The sequence below is a fragment of the Dama dama genome, chromosome 21 (assembly GCF_033118175.1).
Source record: "Dama dama isolate Ldn47 chromosome 21, ASM3311817v1, whole genome shotgun sequence".
Classification (NCBI taxonomy): Eukaryota; Metazoa; Chordata; class Mammalia; order Artiodactyla; family Cervidae; genus Dama; species Dama dama.
The window spans coordinates 62,818,735-62,837,152 of NC_083701.1; the positions used below are offsets into that span (position 1 = coordinate 62,818,735).

The following is an 18,418-nucleotide window of genomic DNA, read 5'->3' on the forward strand; positions in this document are numbered from 1 at the left end:
AAAGAGAGGAATCAAATTACTAACATCAGAAATGCAAGAGGGGACATAACTACAGCTCCTACATAAACTGAAAGAATAAAAGAAATACTATGTCCGAGCCCATACCATTTGAAGAAAACAAACCAACTCCTTGAAAGACAGACCCTATCAAAACTCACATAAGAAGCAACAGAGGATCTGAATAGGCCTACAAGTATTAAAGAAGTTGAATCAATAATTAATCAACTTCAAAAACAGAAAGCTTCAGGTCTAGATGGGTCACTGGTGAATTCTATCAGACATTTAAGGAAGAAATTATACCAATTCTTTACAATATCTTTATGTATCAGATATGAGTTATGTTACTCATTTATGAATAGAAAATATTCTAGTTCATGGAAGATCTTTTTTTTTAATACTGAAATTTCAGACATACCTTACTGAGGTGGTGGAAAGGAACGAACTGTCTTCCCTCATTGGAATTTGTACTTGTTTTTTTTCCAATTGTGGTAGAACATACATAAAATGAATTTTACCATACTAATGATTTTGCAGTGTACTGCTTGTACTATATCTCAGTATACTGTCTGTACTTTTAATATCATCTCCAAGAAGGAATAAAGGGCCACAGACATATTTTTAAAACAGCAAAACCAATCCTAGCTTGTTTATGGAACTGTGAGAAAAGACGTGACATTCAGGAAAGAGTTGTTAGTAATCTAACTCTAAGTGGGCCTTATTTACTGAAACCAGATCCTACCAATAGATATTAGAAATAGGTAGGTAAATAGTTAGCAACCAATTGCTAAGTTCTGTAAATTCCTAAAACACATCAGAAATCCATGAGTTAGATTTCACATGACAGATTCTGTCACATGACAGGTTCATAAAATTGGCACAAATAATACAGGAGTTTGTTTTTTTCAACCTAAGCTGCTTCAAGATTCAAATACTCTGATTCACGATTTTTTAGTGATGTATGTATGCTCGCAGGCAGGTCCCTTACCATCTCCGAGCCCCAATGTCTTATCTGTAAGATGGTGATAATGCTCACGTCTGGCTCACAGAGCGGTTGTTAACAACATGCTTGAAGATACACGAGTCAACTTACATGAAAATACCTGGCACACCTGCTTAGTATCAAGAGGCTCTCAGGGAACACCTCCTCCTTCCCTTCCTTCTTAATAAACAACACTTAAGAGACTTCTGCGTCTAACTCATGACAAAAATATAAGTAATGACATTTTCATGGATAAACAGGTTCTTCATTACAGATTTTATAAAATAATTAATTACTGTAAGTACAGATGTGATTGTAACAGTAGGAAAACAAAAAGCAAAGAAACAATATCTTGAGAAGCATCTAACAAGCAGCTTTCTTTGTTTCATGTTGACATGCTTTGTGGTTACAATGCAGGCTTCCAATGAACACTGGATCAAAATTAAAATTCTAGGCAGGCATTCAAGTTTTTTGATTATGTCCATTCTACACTGAGCATGGGAAACAAATGCTTTAGAAGCTATTTTTTGAAGCCTTTCCCATTGTACTCTTACAAAGTTCATTTCCAAAAGGGGCCCCGTCCCTGTAATGGATCTGAGTAAATGAAAGCTACACCAGGTTTTGTGCACCGTACTTTAAAAACTGCAGCAGGGTAATAAAATCATGCTTTTAAAAGTGACTTTTCTGGGCCTGGGCCACAGAAATTTTGCAAAGGTGCATGATGAATTATGGGAAAAGAGGCCAAGCAAATTTCAAAAATAAAGAACACCAATCCAAAATGATTTATATACATATTTTGAATAAACTTAAATATAGAATAATTAGCCAAAAGCATTTAATTATTGTTTTTCTATTATCAATGTAAAGTTGGCACAAATGCAGTAAGCCTAATCAAAATCAGGTAAGAGTTACCTCTGTGGCTTTGTTTGATGGTTCCAGTCCAGTCATATTTGCTACTATTAACTGACGTAAGAGTTGAACTTGAGCCACACTTAGGAAGAAGTCCAGGTTTGTGGTTATATTCACTTCCAAGGAATGGCCACACACTAAAATCTCCTGAAGGAAAAAAAGGTTGAATATAGATAAAGAAGCATGATAGCATTATATGATAATTTATCATTTCTACTTATCTGAGCTTTATGAATGTTGGTGAATTCTCCTGAGACTCAAGTTCATATGTTAATGAGAATAGCAGATATGGTGGGCATGGTTACTTGACATAGTCCAGTGGATTAAATTAATAAACATTTATGAGGGCCTGCTGTGCGCCAGGCCATGTGCTAGTTACAGGGAAACCCACTATAATAAGGATTTTTCAACATTTCATATGCATTTGGCTTTTCACACCTCAACCTCCTATCATTGTTTCAATATGTAGGCAGTGATGTATGTAATTCTTTAGCATAATCTTGTTCACCCTCTAAAACGGACAGATACTTAGCATTTCATAAGCACCATGCAGCATAGGAGAGTGCTAGGAACATCACAGAGAGTGAGACTAGTCTTGAAGGGCAATCTGCCTTTGAGAAGATTATAATCTAGGTGGGCAGACAGGCAATTATAGGTAGCAATTACAGTCACAGGTGGTATGGTCTGAGTATTCTCCAAAGGATCCACTCCAAAAGATTCATAACAAAATGGAGTGCTGAAGCCAAACACAACTAGACTAATTAATTTTACTTCTTTAAACTGCTAAAATCTTGGCAGTATTAGGTAGATGTCCACTACTTAACTGATGCTGTTCTGCATAACAGAATCACTTGAACATCCACTGTTGGAAAACCATTCAGCAAAGGAAAACAGAAATGAAAACCAATTCAGAATTTCACTTAATAAGCAGAAGCCCTGCCTCTTGTCATGAAGTGCATGTGGACAATGTTCAAATGCTTGGAAATGTCCAATAAACCTTCTCGTTATTAGTGTCATCCAAGAGAATGGATTTAAGGAGACTTATGATGGGTCCAAATACAAACTACACAGCTTAGAGCAGCTTTTAATAAAGCCATAAAGAACAGCATGTCGGAAATGATCTTTTTTTTTTTTTTAGTTAAATAAACTTTCTCCCCAAAAGTCTCCAGATTTTATTCATTATAGTTAGAATTTTTATTTTATTCCTTAAGTAATGATAAAAGCAATACACTTGTGTATTTTAAACAAATTGTGTTACTAAGTAACTGAAAGATACTAGTAGACTTACTTAATTTTTATACAATTTTTGTGGATATAAAGATACCCTGTCTAACCTAACTTTCCCTAGTAGGCTTAGTCGTGTCCAGCTCTTTGTGACCCTATGGACTTTGGAGCCCACTAGGCTCCTACTCCATGGGATTTTCCCATCAAGAATACTGGAGTGGGTTATATTCCCTTCTCCAGGGGATCTTCCAGACCCAGGGATCGAACCAGTATCTCTTGCGTCTCCTGCATTACAGGAGGATTCTCTAACTCTGAGCCACCGGTTTCCCTTATTAGGGTTATTACAAAGATCAAATAAGAGAACACAAAATACTGTTCTTTAAAAACTCAGAGAAGGATACAAACTTTTGTCACCTTAAAATAATAATACATTTAATTTGAACATAATATTTCCAAAGTTTTCATAACTGCTTATAACTCTATGAATGATCCAAAGTTTATAGTTTTTAGCATAACATAAATAACATTATAAATTAACACAAGAAACATAACATAACATAAAGGATCCCATTATTATTACATTTCTATTCTAGGCATAGAGGCAAAATATAGCATAGTGATTAGACTTCAAGCCTGGATCCATTAGTAACTGGTTAGTAATGTTGGTCAAATTACTTAATTTCTTTTGATCTGTTTCCTCATCTATAAAATATGTATACCCATAATATCTATCTCATGGATGCTGAGAAGAGTAAATAAGGTAATTCATGTAGAGCTCTCCTTGTAAGGTAACCCATGTGAGAATGCTAAGTAATCTGTCAGTATTATTGCTACTTTTATTAGAAAGAGGTTGTGCAGATCAAAAGCATGTGGCCGGGAACCAGACCAGTCGGTGCACACCACGTTCTGCTTCTAACCACTTGTGAAAATTTAGACAGCTTAACTCTCCCTGCTTTAGTGTCCTCATCTGCAAAATGAGGACAGTAAGAGATGCTAATAGGATTACTATGACAGCTAAATGAGTTATTACATGAAAAAAGAAAATAAAAGTTGAAATTGCTCAGTCATGTCCAGACTCTGCGACACCTGGACTGTAGGCCTCCAGGCTTCTCTATCTATGGAATTCTCCAGGCAAGAATACTGGAGTGGGTAGCCACTTCCTTCTCCAGGGGATCTTCCTGACTCAGGGATAGGACCCTGGTCTCCTGCATTGTAGGCAGACTCTTTACCATCTGAGCCACCAGGGAAGTCCAAATATTACACGAAAAGCAATACATAAACGGTACTATAAAGTGAAAGCCACTCAGTTGTGTCTGACTCTTTGATCCCATGGGCTATACAGTCCGTGGAATTCTCTAGGCCAAGATACTAGAGTGGGTAGCCTTTCCCTTCTCCAGGGGATCTTCCCAACACAGGGAATGAACCCAGGTCTCCTGCATCACAGGCGGATTCTTTACCAGCTGAGCCATAAAAGAAGTCCAAGAATACTGGAGCAGGTAGCCTATCCCTTCTCCAGGGGATCTTCCCGACCCAGGAATCTAACCAGGGTCTCCTGCATTGCAGGTGGATTCTTTACCAAGTGAGTTATCAGGGAGGCTCTAAAGAGTACAAAAAATGTTCAATAATTATTAGACACAATAATAACATTAATAATAAGATAATTTGATATCCTGTGCACGGAAACTATGAAAACTCCAAACACACAAAGAAAATCTGCTCCATTATTCAGACTAAGACCTAAATTACGTTCTAACCTCAGTGTGCATATTTTCCGGAGAAATTATTTTGGTGAAAATGATGGCAGGTGCTCCAGTTATTCGTACAGAAAAATCTGTTAAAATGGGAGTCAAAATTGCTCTTCTTTCTTGATGCCGCCGTATGCTAAAAGATAAAGTAAAAAATAATTAGCCATTTCATTTTTAAGGATAATTTTCATTAAATTTGTACAAGTTTCTGCACTAAAAACATGTATGCCAAAATTTCATTATTTTGACTGTGTCTATTTGTGTATTTCATAGTCATAGTTTTGTAAAGTCAATTCCTAACTTCAGAGTCATTAAAGGAAAAAAACTAATCAAGAAATTCAGATGTAATTAATCAATTTCACATTAGTACTATGCTGTGCATGTGCATGCTAAGTTGCTTCAGTTGTCTCCAGCTCTTTGCAACCCTATGGACTGTAGCCTGCCAGGTTTCTCTGTCCATGGGATTATGCAGGCAAGGATACTGGAGTGGGTTGCCATGCCCTCCTCCAGGAGATCTTCCCGACACAGGGACTGTACCTGTGTCTCCTATGTCTCCTGCATTGGTAGGCAGGAAACCCAGCAGTATTCTAGGACCTTTCAATAAACTGCTTTTTCTATTTTTAACTCCTTTGGTTTCTACAAATAGTTTAGTATCTCTTTTGTTAAAAAAAAATCTTACTCTTTTGTGATCATTTTTAATTTTCTAGTTTTGATATTTCTGACATTCTACTTGACAGCTGCCTTCTTCTCAATTTCTTTAGTTTCACAAGCATGTTCATTTAATCTTTGACCTCTCTTTTCTTTTTTAAACTCTAAGAATCATCTGAGTTCATAGATTATAACTTCCTCTGTGTGTGTGTGTGTGTGTATGCTCAGATGTGTCCGACTCTTTGCAACCCCACAGACTGCAGCTCACCAGGCTCCTCCGTCCATGGAATTTTCCAGGCAAGAACACTGGAGTGGGTTGCCATTTCCTACTCTAGGGGAGCTTCCTGACTCAGGGATCGAACACATCTTCTGTCTCCTGCACTGGCAGGCAGATTCTTTCTCATTGCATCATCTGGGAAGCCCTATGAATGCCTTTACAGTTTGTGAAGTGCCTTTTGTGACTTTGATACTGAATTCTTCCTCACAGCAACCCTGGATGTGAAGTAAGGACCACAATTAGCTCCACATCATCTAATGGAACAAAGGTTCTACAATTATAGGTCTGCAGGGCAAGTTGATACCAGAGCAGCATTTGACTGCTATCTTAATTTTTCTTTATACATTATCTTTTGAACAGTTATCTAGCACACTATTTCTATACTACATTAAAAATTGCTAATTGCTAATAATTTTAAATATTATTAAGAAATCAAAACCTGTGCTAGTACAGATCTTCAAGTTTACTGAAGTTTTTTCAAGTTATTTATTTATATTCTTAGTTATCATTTTATGAGATAAAACAGTTCCATGCTTTACTATCAAGTTATACCTCAAAAGTTACTGGAACCATTAATTTTATATGCCTTATAAATACATCCCCATTAGTCTCTATTATTATAAAATAACCAAGGTAAGATCAGAGAATTGGCATAAGTAATCTCACAAAAAAGCACAGATAAAACTCAAGTCTGTCTACATCTTTTTCTACCAAAGTACTCTAGAGAGTACTAGCATCTTTTGTTGAACTGGGCAATGGGCAGAGCTTTATATGCTCTTTGCCAAAAAAGCAAATCAGATCATCTGGTTCTGTGACACATAAGTATTGGATTTCAAGAAAGTCAGTTTTAAAGAATTAAGAGATCTGGTTAACAGAGGGTAACAGGAAGAAGTATTAAAATCTGAATACAGACGAAGAGTTGAGATCCTGAGAGACACCACAATTATAGCTTAATAGCTCAAATTCCATAAAATGACCAGTGTGAGAAACAGGTAACATCTGATGTGCCCTCTTAGGGGAATGCTAAAATATATGACATATTAAAAATACCTTAAAATGGAAAAGGTGGCAGGGAACCAAAGGAAAGCAAACTTTAACTGAAGCACTGATGGGGGGAGAAAAAAGTACTTCTTCACATTCTAATTATTTCCCATCGTGTGAATTAAATCAGTAACACAACATATGAAAGACCCATGATGTTAGAAATTTTAAAAAAAAGTTTAATAAGTCAATGGTCATAAAACTAGAACTTTACTGGTATATAGAGTACTAACTTTTCTTTTGTATTATCTTTGGTAAATATTTGAGTTAAGGATATATATTTTTAAATCATAAAACTTTTTTTATAGATTCAAATATTTTCAAGGATGAATTCAAAAGAAGGAAAAAATAAACACTGCAGAAATAACTGCAACAAGAATTAAATTCTGCCAATACTTTACTAGACAATAGTCAAGGGTTTAAAATAAGAAGAGGGAAGTAAAACTCAAAGTATTAACTGATATTGTTAATGACTTTAGGGTCTTAGCTACTCTCAGTAAGCCAAGGGAATAGATTCCACTCCACCCCCAACCTCAGGAATAGATTTTTAACGGCCATATGGAGACAACAGAGTAATCCTTACATCCCTGACAGGCAAGAATTTTGAGATGAGATGTCAACTTAGATCTGGGGCCCTTAAAAGGCCAGAAAAATAACTTCCAATCAGAAATAGAAAAGAACAAGGAAGTCTGCCTGTTTTGGCAAGAGAGCTTATTGAAAAAACAGAGATCTTTCTCTTTTTTCAACTTAAAAATAAAAATAATTGAAAAATGAAAAATAATGGGAAATATCCCATGTGTGTTTGGAAGCTGTAATTTATATTATATGTGTTGGTCCAGGAATACCAATATTAAGTTATTTATATAAAAGTGGCATCAGACCTTTGATAACCCCAGGCCATCAGTCAGAAATAGAAACAAGTCTCCTTGGAAAACATGCTTTCAAACTGACAAAAAGGATTCTAATGAACAAAGACCACTGAAGATAAACTCCTAAATACAGATTTCATATATACTTCAAAATCATTTTTTTATTAGCGAGAATTCAACCCCATTATAAACTTCATGATCAAGAACTTCTGATAATGGAATTTCCACATGTCTACAATATAATAAATTTCTTTAAAATCATTAAAGACATATAGGATGGAATGAAACACATGAGGAAAAAAAACCAAAGTATTAATACCATAAAAGAAGGCAAAACAGGTTTGAAAAACAACCAAATAGAACATTCAGAAATAAAAATATAGTTACTAAGGTTAAATATATAATAGATGGATAAATAGAATTTTAGATACAACTTTACAAATTAGTAAACTAGAAATACTACTGAGAAAGATAGACCAGAAAATACTTAAGACTTGTGGCAATCAATAGAGATAATCCACTTCAGTAGATATTCCTGAATATGAAAAACAGTAATATTCACACACATTATAAACAATAAATATATATAACATACTTTTGGAGAAATTATTCATTATAATTTGATTAATTGTACCTATTTATACAGATTCCTCTTGTTTTCAGGGAGTCACAAGGATAAGTCATTTGATAAACACTAGTTAAGAGTTGAAGTCCATTTTAGTGTGTATGGTGTTTTTTTTTTCCTTCCAATAGTAACATTTTCTGTTGAATTTCTAATGCAATTAAAATTATATGATATATTACCATGATGATTATATTCAACTTAAATATTTTCTGATTTTTTGAGAACCTACTGCCTGTTAGTAGCTATGCTTGTGTGTATGCTCAGTTGCTCAGTTGTGTCCAACTCTTTGTGACCCCATGGACTGCAACCTGCTAGGCTCCTCTGTCCATGGAATTTTCCAGGCAAAAATACTGGAGTGAGTTTCCATTTCCTACTCTAGGGGATCTTCCTGACCCAGGAATCAAACAAACCCACATCTCTTCCATTTCCTGTACTGGCAGATGGATTCTTTACCACTGAGCCACCTATGACGGCCACCATTCTTTACTATCTATGACGACCTTTACAGTTTGTGAAATGCCTTTTGTGACTCAGATACTGAATTCTTCACACAACCCTGTATGTGAAGTAAGGACCATTTTTATTAGCCCCAAATTACCTATGAGGACACGAGTTTCAGGGACTGGGCTAAGGCCACTCAGTTGGAACAAAGGTTCCACAACTGGACCTGCAGGGCAAGTTGGTATCAGTAACTACAGAAGAGTCAGGCTGAACAAGACAGATCTATGTCCTTTAATCTCTGTGCCACCTTTTCAAGTTGCCAAGGATATCTTCAGGTAAGAAATATTTGCTGGCTGTTGGGAAGTATAAACCGGCTGCTTCTTCCTGCTGCACCAGGAACCCTTTTTCCTTCACACTTAGTTCCCAGGTACTTTAAGTAGCAGGAGAAAACACTCTCTCACATACAGTCATGAAACAGTTTAACGGGATTATTATAAAATCACACAATTCAAGAAGGTTTAGGTGATCCCAGGCATTAACCTATAGACTATGGGAATTAGACTAACTTCTAGTCTACAAATTTGTTTAGGCATTAGCTTGACATCCTCACAAATAAAGACACAAGTGACGGTTTTCAAGGTGAAGAGTAAAATCAAAGAAAATGCTTTCTTTCCACATTCCTGTTTATAATTTCACAGGAACAATTTTGGAAAAAAATCTGTTTGATCAATCATAAATCAAAATACACAAAGGCTCCTATGAACATGTAGGTAATCACTTTTAAAAAATAAAAATGTAAGAGATCAAAATACAGACAGAACAGTCATGATCTCTCAGAATTAAGGCCAATAATGTATGCTTCAGGTACTTTAACCTCAACACAAAGCTATACTTCCACGCAGTCAATGCTACTAATCTTGAGAATCACAGACTGAGTTTAAGAATGTGTCAAATTCTAATTCAGCCTGCTAAGAATTTAAAAAAAAATTGTTTTAAATCCAATGTGTGGGGGAAATAGTCCAAAGGGCAATACATGTAATTTGATACATGTTTATCAAAATACTAAAACAAATAAATATGTTCTATTTCTTCACAATGAAGTCAGAAAGATAAATTACTCAAGGAAATAAAACACAGTGAGAGGGCCAAATAAAAGCATTTGGTATAAACGATTTATTTTTTTTAATTGCAGCTTTCAAGTCTGTTCAAACTATATCTTTAAGTATTATAAACAAGAAAATCAGATTCACTTGGAAGATTTAGGTTTACTGACATTTTCAGGAAATTATAAGATAAACTTTCTATACCATCCCACTACCCTCACTCCACCCCCACTCCAGACACCCTCAAAGTTCTAATTATCATGTAGAACAGCACTAGTGATTTTAATGTGTAACCTGCACATGGCAAACATCAGTATGGGCTATTTTAGTTCTCAGCACTTCATTTTCTCAGATTATAAAATAAGCCCAGATGTAGTAAAAATGGTTGCTTAAAAAAAAAAAAAAAGGCAATTTACTAACAATGAACTTTAGCATAAGAGTAAGGGGTCAGAGAATTGAATACAAGAAAAGTAGTTGGCTAAGAGGAAGCAAACCAGGGTTCCATGCTTAACTGTATTTTAAGTGACACTGGACAAGTGAAGAATCTCCTCAAACTTAGTTTTCTGTAGTGCTTTTGTTCTATAATGTGCTAACAGTAGTTCAGAGTTTAGAAAGAAATTTGCATGAGAGCTGGAATGTGGAAGAGAAATAGATAATGGATGATATTCTCTGAAAGTTATACTGTTTTAAATAGTAGAGAAAACATGATGCAGAAGTGCCAACAGATTCCAGCCTGTCCTCACTCTTTCCACCTTCATGACATTTTCCTGACTTCTGGCTCTGCTGGACAATAGCAACTGCAGGCTGAACTCCAGAAGCACGAGTAACAGCCTCCAACAGACTTGTCTACCAGCCTTCGTGGTCCCTCTAGCCACTAGACAAGGATGGCTTCCCAGGTTTCCTGGAATGCAACAAATTTTTAATCCAGGTTACCGAGCTTCTTCTACAAATGGGTAAGTTCTTATTCCTAAAATAAATCCCCTCTGTTACAACACTTACAGTTGTTGTTCTGACCTGATTGAACCCTGATATATTCTGTCAGTTAAAAAATTAAGGTTTTAAGAGCAAAAGATCTACAAATTTTAAAATCTGATGATTATTCATGCTTAACTTCCCTGCTTCTTTCTCCCCATCATACACACAGAAACACATTATGATTAAAGACAAAACGTGAGTAACATGTTAGGAGGAATCCCGAGTCGGGAGGAATAAACCATTATAAAGACTGTCAGTTAATAATGGGTGGGGGGAGTAAATTATTCTTTACCGTGCATCTTTTGAATTCTACTGGTAATACTGAATGAAAAACAAAAAATGTAATGATATTAAAGCTCTGTGTTATATTTCTGTCAAGATTAATCAGCAGAACTAAACAACATCAGATATTTCTTGTCTTTATCTGAATGAGTATCTCTCAAAACCACTCACATTCAGTCACTTGATTTGCTAGCTCTACTTAATCATCTTGTCATTCAATTTCTCAGTTCACACAACTCTTCACTAACTTCCTATTATGTGCCAAGCATGATAATCTGTGATTGGTATTTAGAAGTGAAAAAAACAGGGCAGGTTTTTAAATTGGAATATCTTTCTTAGTTCAAACTGCTCCCTTCCTTCTCCTGCCACTCATACTTTGTGGAAAAAAGTTCAAGTCATACACATTGTGAAACCTTCCCTGAAAACCCACACATAGAGTTTCTTTCTTTTAATTTTCTATTTGTACCTACATCAATTTTAGAGTAATTTATCATTCTGTTTATGTGTTATGTAACATCTATCTGCCTAAGATGTTTTATGTGCATGAAATGTGTTTATCTCAATTTTTATGTGCCTTACTTTAATCCTAAGTATCCTTTATTTATGTCTATCAGAGTGGTTTCTACACTGTACTTGAATATTTAATTAACCAGTCTGTCTTTTTGATTGGGAGATGAGCTCTGTAAGGGATGGACACATATCATAAGTTATTTTACTTTGTATCTTTAGTGTATATTTGGTGTATATTTGATATTAAAATCTCTCATTTCTGACAAAGGTGCAAAGACCATTCACTGGGGAAAGAACAATCTCCTCAACAAATGGTGCTGGAACAACTGGATATCCAACATGCAAATGAATAACTCTATGCTATACTCTATTAAAAAAAAAAAACACTAAAATAACTCAATAACCCAATTATAAGCATTAAACCCATAAAACTCCTAGTATAATATAGGCATAAATCTTCATGACCTGGCCCAGACCAAGATAGCAGAATAGAAGGATGTAGAGCTCACCTCTCCTCACAAATAGATCAACAGTACTTCTACATGAGAAACAACTCTCACAGAATACCTAATGAATGCTAGCAAAAGCAAAAGCTGCAGGAAAGATCACTATGTAACCAGGAAGCACAAAGGAAAAATAAAGGAATCAGGACAGGACCTGCACTCCTGGAAGGGAGCTGTGAAAGAGGAAATTTCTGATCACCATGGGAACCTCCTCCATTGTCTAGGAATCAGCTAGGACAGAAAGGGAGCCTAAGAGGCTCAGAGGAGAGTGCAACAGCCAGAATGCCACAGGTACCACAGAAAGAGACCAGCACAGATGGTCATGGCTACCTTGATCTGCTCCTAAGCCTCAGATGTGTGCCTGCTGGTGTGTGTGGGGACTAAGGTGCTGAAACTCTAGCTTCAGAAGATAGACTGGAGAAAAGATTGGGGTTGGCTGGACAGAGACAGCCTGAGGGGCTGGAGTGTGGTCGAAGGTGCAGCATCCTAGGTCTGTCATTGCTAAAGCTCTCTCCAAAGAGAGGGCAGGGCCCCATCATAGCATCCTCATTCTTGGAATGCTCACAGCAGGCATAGCTATGCCTCTGTAAGCCCTGGGAGCAGGAAAGTGCCAGGGGTGGCCCACACATGGAGGCAGGTCTTAAATCTGAGCTGATTCCCAGGGGCTGCATTATTTCAGGGGATTTACTCCACTGGTGGCTTTGAGAGTGCAATGCCTGCACTACACACAAGAGGATTAATAGCACTCTAGTGGCTGGGGATAAAACACAATCTACAAGCGATGAATAGCAAATTAAATGACACAGAAAAATGATTAAGTTATCTGGAAGAGACAGAATAATGCAAATCACTCAATCAGAACTGCAGATAGAAAGGCAAGGCAAGAAAATATGAAAGCAACATGCAAATTCTATGAGGTAATATAAAGTGTGCCAATTCATGCATAATAGGAGTTCCAAAAAGAGAAGACTATCAGCTAATTTCCTACAGAAATGTTGCAGGCTGGGAGGGAGTCATAAGATGTATTCAAACTTCTGAAAGGAAGAAACTTAGAACCAAGAATACTTCACCCAGCAAAATTCATTTAGAATAGGAGAGAGGAAGAATTTCTCAGATAAGCAAAAGCTAAAAGAATAGAGCAATATTAAACCTATCCTAAAAGAAATACTGAAAGGTTTTCTCTAAATACAAAAGAAACAATAATCTATAGGACAGAGAAAATCACAATTGGAAAGTAAATCACTTAAATAAGCCAATACACAGATTTGAAAAACAAAACAAAACAAACTTGAGCAAGTGACAACTACAATGAACAGCAAAAGGATAAACATGAAGATGTAAAAGACAATACCAAAATCATAAAATGTGGGGGAAGAGAGTAGGAAAATGTAGATTTTTTTTCAGAATGTGTTTGAGTCTATGAATATCAGTCTAAAGCAAACTATATAATATAAAATTATAATAATAGTTTAACATACCTGAAAAGCTGGGAAATCACAAACCAAAAACATACAATTGATTCAGAAAAACCAAAAGGAAGAGAATGTAAGCATAGTTCAAAAGAAAATCATCAAACTACAAAAGGAAAAACAAAAAGAAAGAAACAAAGAAGAAATATAATATCAGCTAGAAAACAAGGTTAAACATGCCATAAATACATATCTATCAATAATTACCTCAAATGTCAATGGACTAAATGCTTCAATCAAAAGACACAGAGTGTCAGACTGGATAATGAAACAAGAGCCTAAACATGCCACCTAAAAGAGATCCAATTTAAGGTGAAAGACACACACAGAGTGATGTGATGAGATTAAAAAAAGAAGTTTCACAAAAGTGGAAATCACAAGAAAGCGAGGGTAGCAATACTCGTATCAGACCAAATAGATTTTAAAAGAAAGGCCATAGAGAAAGATAAAAAATGACAGCACACAATGATAAAAGAATCGATATAAGAAGTGGATACATACTTGTAACATACACACATCCAATAAAGGAGCACCTAAATACACAAAACAAGCATTAATAGACATAAAAAAGAAATCAATAAGAATACAGTAATAGGAGAATTTAACATCCCACTGACATTAATGGACAGATCTTCCAGACACAAAAATCAATAAGGCAACAGAGGTTATAAATGACACAACAGAACAGATAGACTTAATTGATATTTTCAGGAAATTACATCCAAAAAACCTCAGAATATACATTATTTTCAGGTGCACATGAAACATTCTGCAGGATGGACCACATAGTAGGACACAAATTAAAGGGCACATAAAACTATTTCAACTATCTTTTCTGTCCACACGGGTGTGAAACTAGACATCAACCAGGGAAAGAGAAACAAGAAAGAAATGACTACAAGGAGACTAAACAACACACTACTAAAAAACTAATGGTCAGTGATGAAAACAAAAAGGAAATTTTTAAAAATAATGACAAATGACAATGAAAACATAACCATTCAAAATCTATGCTTGCTTGCTTGCTAAGTTGCTTCAGTTGTGTCCAACTCTGTGCAACCCTATGAACCATAGCAAGCCAGGCTCCTCTGTCCATGGGATTCTCCAGGCAAGAAAACTGGAGTGGGTTGCCATGCCCTCCTACAAGGGACCTTCCCAACCCAAGGATCAAACCCACATCTCTTATGTCTCCTGCATTGGCAGGCAGATTCTTTACCACTAATGCCACCTGGGAAGCCCATCAAAATCTATGGGATGCAGCAAAAACAGTTCTAAAAGGAAAGCTCATATGTGCCTTCTTCAAAAACAAGAACATCTCAAATAATTAACCTAACCTATCACCTAAAACAATTTAAAAAAGGACAAACAAAACCTAAAGTCAGCAAAAGGGAAGAAATAATAAATATCAGGGAGGAAATAAATATAATGGAGATTTTAAAAAATAGAAAAAAAATTATGAATGAAACCAAAACCTGGTTATTTGAAAGTGTAAAAAAAATTAACAGAGCCCTGGCCAGACTCATCAAGAAGAGAAGACCCAAATAAACAAAATAAGAAATGAAAGAGGAGAGATAATAACCTATACCACAGAAATACAAACAACCCTAAGATAATACTATGAACAATTACAAGCCAGTAAGTTGGACAACCTAGGAGAAATGGGACAGATTTGTAGATACTTATAGCCCACCAAACCTGAATCACATAAGAAATACATAATTTGAACAGACTGATCAATAGAAGTGAAATAGAATCTGTAATAATACTAATAATAAAAAACATCCTTGCAAATGAAAGTCCAGAACCAGATGTTTTCACTGAGAAATTCTACCAAACATATAAAGAAGAACTTATGCCATTCATCAAATTTTTCCAAAAGACTGAAGAGGAGAAAACTCTTCTAAAGTCATTCTATCAAGCCAACATCACCCTGATACCAAAACCAGAAAAAGACACTACCAAAAAAGAAAATTACAAGCAAATACCTTTGATGAATATAGATGCAAAAATCCTCAACAAAACATTAGCAAACTGAATGCAACAATATATAAAAAAGATCCTACACTATGACTAGGTTGGATTCATCCCAGGGTCACAAGGATAGTTTATCATATGCAAGTCAATCAATATACGCAAATAAAGAAAAGATGAAAACCACATGATCATCTTAATAGATTCAGGAACAGTATTTGACAAAATTCAACACCCACTCATGATAAAAACTCTTATCAAAGTGGGTACAGAGGGAACATATTTCAACATAATAAAAGCTACTTGTGACAAACCCATATAATAGGATGAAAACAACATAATGCTTAATGGCGAAAAGCTGAAAATCTTCCCAGTAAAATCTGGAACAAGAGAAGAATGCCCACTGCTACCCCTCGTATTTAACATAGTATTGGAGTCCTAGCCGCAGCAATCAGAGAAGAAAAAGAAATAAAAGTTAGCCAAATTGGAAGGGAAGAGGTAAAACTGTCATTATATACAGATGACATAAGACAATATAGAGAGAAAACTGTAAAGACTACACAAAACAGATAGTACTGATAAATTCAGCAAGGTAGAAACACACAATATAACATATAGAAATTGGATGCATTTCTGTATGCTAACAATGATATATCAGAGAAGTAAAGCAGAAAATAATCACTTTTAAGACTGCATTAAAAAACTTAGAAATAAACCTCACCAAGGAGGTGAAAGATTTATACGCTAAGTCCCAGCACTGTCAAACCAATATTGAGGGAAAAGAACACAGCAGAGGCATAACCCTCCCAAACTTCAGACAATACTACAGAGCTACAGTAATCAAAACAGTGCGGTACCGGCACAAAAACTAGATATACGGATCAGCAGAACAGAATAGAAAGCACAGAAAGAAAGCCACACATCTAAGGCCAATTAATCTTTGACAGAGGCAAGATTACACAACGGAGAAAAGAAAGTCTCTTCAGCAAGAGGTGTTGTAAAAGTTGGACAGACGCATGTAAGTCAATGAGTAGAATACCCCCTCACACCGCACACAAAAATAAACTCAAAATGGCTCAGAGACTTAAATATAAAACGTGACACAATAAAACTCCTAGAAGCAAACACAGGCAAGACATTCTCTGACACAGATTGTACTAATGTTTCAATATTTTCTTAGGTTGATCTCCCAAGGCAATAGAAATAAAGGCAAAAATAAAGGTAAATGGGACTCAATGAAAGTAAAAGAAAGCATAAACAAAATGAAAAGATAACCTAAAGAATGGTAGAAAATATTTACAAATGATGTAACCAACAGGGCTTAATTTAAAAAATAACACAAACAGCTCATACAACAAATTAACAGAACAACCAACCTAATCAAATATTGGGCAGAAGACATAAATAGACATTTCTCCAAATAAGACATATGGAAGGAAAACAGGCACATGAAAAGACACTCAACACTGCTAACTATCAGAGAACTGCAAATCAAAACTACAATGAGGTATCACTTCACACTTGTCACAATGGCAATAATTAAAAAGTCTATACAAAAAAGGAGTAAAGAAGATATCTCTTTTTTTCCCACAGCTGTCTAGGGAGAAATGATGTTTTGCATCCTAAATTTAGTACAGAGAATCTGATTTGATAAAATCTTGAGACTTTTCACAGCAATCTTTTTATTTTCTTGTGTCACAGGAAAACTTGTATGAAAATTTACATCTATTGCTAACTTATCTATTATTAATAAAGTAAATCTGTACTTGAAACTATGATTTGAACAAAGCCCCTCACAAGACTCTAAGACTTACAAAGTATTGCCATGTTCTGTTATTACGACTTTCAAAAGAAAAGTGAAATTGATTGGTTGTCTTATTAGTTATATGTTTTACTAGGAGTAATGATGCAATTGGAATCTATTTCTAAACTGTATAAATTCTTGTAAGTTTGTTCTATATGAAAAGAATAAAATAACTGGCACCTCCTGCCCTCAAAAAAGTCTACAAATAATAAATGCTGAAGTAGGTGTTAAGAAAAGGGAAACCTGCTACATGGTTGGTGGGAATGTAAATTGGTGCAGCCACTATGTAAAACAGTATGGAGGTTCTTTAAAAAACTAATAAAACAGTTGCCGTATGATTCAGCAATCCCACTCCTAAGCATATATCTGGACAAAACTAATTCAGAAAGACACATGCACCCACCCGCCCATGTTCACAGCAGCACTAGTTACAATACAATTATGAAGCAACCTAAACATCCATCGACCAGATCAATGGATAAAGAAAATGTGGTACATACATAAAATGGAAAATCACCCAGCCATTAAAAAGAATGAAATAATGCCATTTGCAGCAACATGGATGGACGGAGAGATTGCCATATTAAGTGAAGTAACTCAGACTAAGACAAACACCATATGATATCACTTATATGTGGAATCTAAAAATATGTACAAATTAACTTATTTACTAAACAGAAATCAACTAACATACAGAGAAAACAAACTTATGGTTACCAAAGGGGAAGTGGGGAAGGGGAAAGATAAAGCAGGATGAGCAGATACGAGCTGCTACATTTAAAACAAACAAGGTTCTACTGTATAGCACAGGGAACTAAACTCAGTATCTTGCAATAAATTCTAATGGAAAAGAATATGAAAAAGAATATGTATGTACATGTGTAATTGAATCACTCTGTTGTACACCAGAAACTAACACAAAACTGTGATTCAATTATACTTCAATAAAAATTTTTAAAATTCAAAAAATTAAATAAAAAAAGAACTCCTACAAATCATCAACAAAAAGACCTCTCAATTTAAAAATAGGCAAGAGACTTAAA

General features: G+C 35.4%; 1 protein-coding gene across 9 annotated transcripts in view; it reads right to left on the bottom strand.

Moving 5' to 3' along the window:
- Window positions 1–18,418, bottom strand: part of VPS13B (vacuolar protein sorting 13 homolog B) — a 771,473-nt gene that overhangs the window by 281,964 nt on the left and 471,091 nt on the right. For all 9 annotated transcript variants that reach the window (XM_061123681.1, XM_061123682.1, XM_061123678.1 and 6 more), the window contains 2 exons: window positions 4,867–4,993; window positions 1,892–2,035 (listed from right to left, as the gene is read on the bottom strand). In XM_061123681.1, coding sequence (XP_060979664.1) covers window positions 1,892–2,035; window positions 4,867–4,993 — 271 coding nt within the window. The remainder of the gene's footprint in view (window positions 1–1,891; window positions 2,036–4,866; window positions 4,994–18,418) is intronic.